General features: G+C 57.4%; 1 protein-coding gene across 1 annotated transcript; it reads right to left on the reverse strand.

The window, feature by feature from the left end:
- Window positions 1-375: 375 nt before the first annotated feature.
- LOC107301914 (avidin-like) lies at window positions 376-1,342 on the reverse strand (the record flags this gene model as incomplete). Its single annotated transcript, XM_015831071.1, has 3 exons — window positions 376-435; window positions 769-886; window positions 1,194-1,342. Coding segments are annotated over 3 exons (327 nt in total), but the record flags the coding sequence as incomplete, so codon positions are not given.
- Window positions 1,343-2,187: the final 845 nt, after the last annotated feature.

The raw sequence follows: 2,187 nt of genomic DNA on the forward strand, positions 1-2,187 counted from the left end.
CGGGGGGGGGGGGCGGCCAGGGCCAGATAGGTCCCAGCCACGCATTGCAACCCAGACTGTGTTGCCACTCAAACCACACTTGTCAGTGAGAAGGACCTGGGGAACCTCATCAACAGATTTGCTGCGTTTCTTTGTGGGGGGAGTGGCAGAAACGGAGTCTTCAGCCTCTCCGGCAGGAGCTGCTCAGCCCTGGGTGCGGAAACCTCCCCGAGAGAGGCAAACCCGTTTGGGGCGCCCTTTCAAGAACCACTTTGGGGGGGGGGGAAGAGAGAGAAAAAGAGAGGTGCCCAGGGCTCTTCCAGTTAGGGGTCACAGCAGTTCAGCCCATGCCTTTCCTTACCTGGTCGCCCCCCAATCCATTGCTGCAGATCCCACCTCCCCACACAGCAGCCAGGCTGTCTTCAGCTGCTCCTCTCCATTCTTGTCCACCAGAGACTGGCCCACCAAGAGGGAGGTGGATTCTGAGGGAGGAATCGGCCAGAGATTCACTGGCAGGTCAAAGTTGTTGTACCAATTGAGGGAGGGGATATATTTCCCATAAAGTCCCCAAAAAACCCAGAGCGAGTGAAGAACAGAATGCAAAGCGGGTCCGCTGAAGAAAGTTCGCCTAGGAAGCGGGAGGTGAGAAAGCGGAGAGATTCCCTCCCCAACGACTATGGCCATACTGCTTAACAATGGCAATTCCCGAAGTCCCAGTTGTGGTCATTAGGACAGGACAGCACCTTTGGGAAGGCAAGACTTCAGGGTTCTGCTCTGCCACACACTCACCTTTGCTCTGTCTTCCCCCATCTCTGCTCGGCCCACCTTCACACGCAGCAGCCAGATTGTCTTCAGCTGCTCCTCTCCGCCCTCGTCCACCACTGGCCCGAAAAGATGGAGGTGGATTCTGAGGGAGGAATCGGCCAGAGACTTCCTGGCAGGTCAAAGTTGTTGAACCAATTGGGGAGGAGATATATTTCCCATTAAGATCCCCGTTCATCAATGGTTGGGAAAGTCTTATGGGCTCCAAAATCTTTGGGCAGTTCCAGCTGATTGGGGGGGGGGATATTCAGTCAAACAATCTGCAAGGGGCAGATTTCAGGATGGGGAGATCGACTAGATTCCCTCCTCCCGTTCTATTTGCTTCCACACCAAGTAGTGAGTGGCTCTGCCAGAGAGGGTGAAGCCAAAGGTGGATTGGTGCCCTTTTGTGCTGGACGCCCTGCAGCGGGGGTGGCCGGATGGGCACGTCGGAGGCCGAGACTGCCGTTTGGTAGAGGCCGCTGGACACCCCCGTGTTACTGACGCTGTTGATCTCCATGGTGGAGGCGAGGTCATTCTTCCAGGTGCCGGTCAGGGAGCACTAAAGGAGAGCGGGAGGGGGAAGGAAAACGGGTCACCGCGCTAGCTGTCCAACAGGTAGAGTCTCTGCCTTCATATTGCCTGGGGTGAGCCGCGGTGCGGCGCCCGAGAAGAAGTGGGCACGTAAAGGCAGCCAGGTTCAGCGGTTCCATTCCGGCCCGGGAAATATTTCTCCGTTTCTGGCGGGGCTGCTGCGCTCAGAGAACCCGCTCCCCGCTAAGCCTGGCTCCCCATCCCCGGTTCCGTTGTCCGAGTTACTCCTCGCCCTTCCCGAAGGGAGGCAAATCCCGCCCCCCTCCGCAGCTGAGAGCGAGCGAAGAACAGAATGCAAAGCGCCCCCCCTGAAGAAAGTTGGCCTGGAAGCGGGAGGTGAGAAAGCGGAGATATTCCCCCCTCCATCAGGTGCGTCGGTTGAGGGTCTCAGCCTCCCCTCCTCTTAACGTCGGAATCCGCAGCAGCCTCGCTTTAAAGGCTTTTTCCCTTTCGTTTGACCCTCTTCTCTGGCTTGCTCAAAACGTCCCAGGAATCGCCTCCTTCCTATTTTTGACTCTCAACCCCCAAAAGTAGAAAGATCTCTCTATTGTTTTCTTTCTGGCCGAGCAGGCGCCCAATGATCCTTGAGTGGCCACTTCTCCTAGGCCTCCTTCCAGGAGCCACCAAGAACACCCGACTGCTGGTTCCCCACCCCCATCTTGCCTTTGCCCTCTGGCCAGGTTCTCCTGGGGCAGGCTGGGCAGAGGGAGCAGAGCAGGAAGGTGAGGAACCCAGCCATCTCCCTCCCTCGGCCTTCTCTTCTTTCCGCCAAACATGCCTGGTTCTGGATCTCTGAGGATTTATCCAAGACCC

Source organism: Protobothrops mucrosquamatus, unplaced genomic scaffold (assembly GCF_001527695.2).
Source record: "Protobothrops mucrosquamatus isolate PMUCROS unplaced genomic scaffold, P.Mucros_1.0 scaffold19465, whole genome shotgun sequence".
In the NCBI taxonomy this organism is placed as follows: Eukaryota; Metazoa; Chordata; class Lepidosauria; order Squamata; family Viperidae; genus Protobothrops; species Protobothrops mucrosquamatus.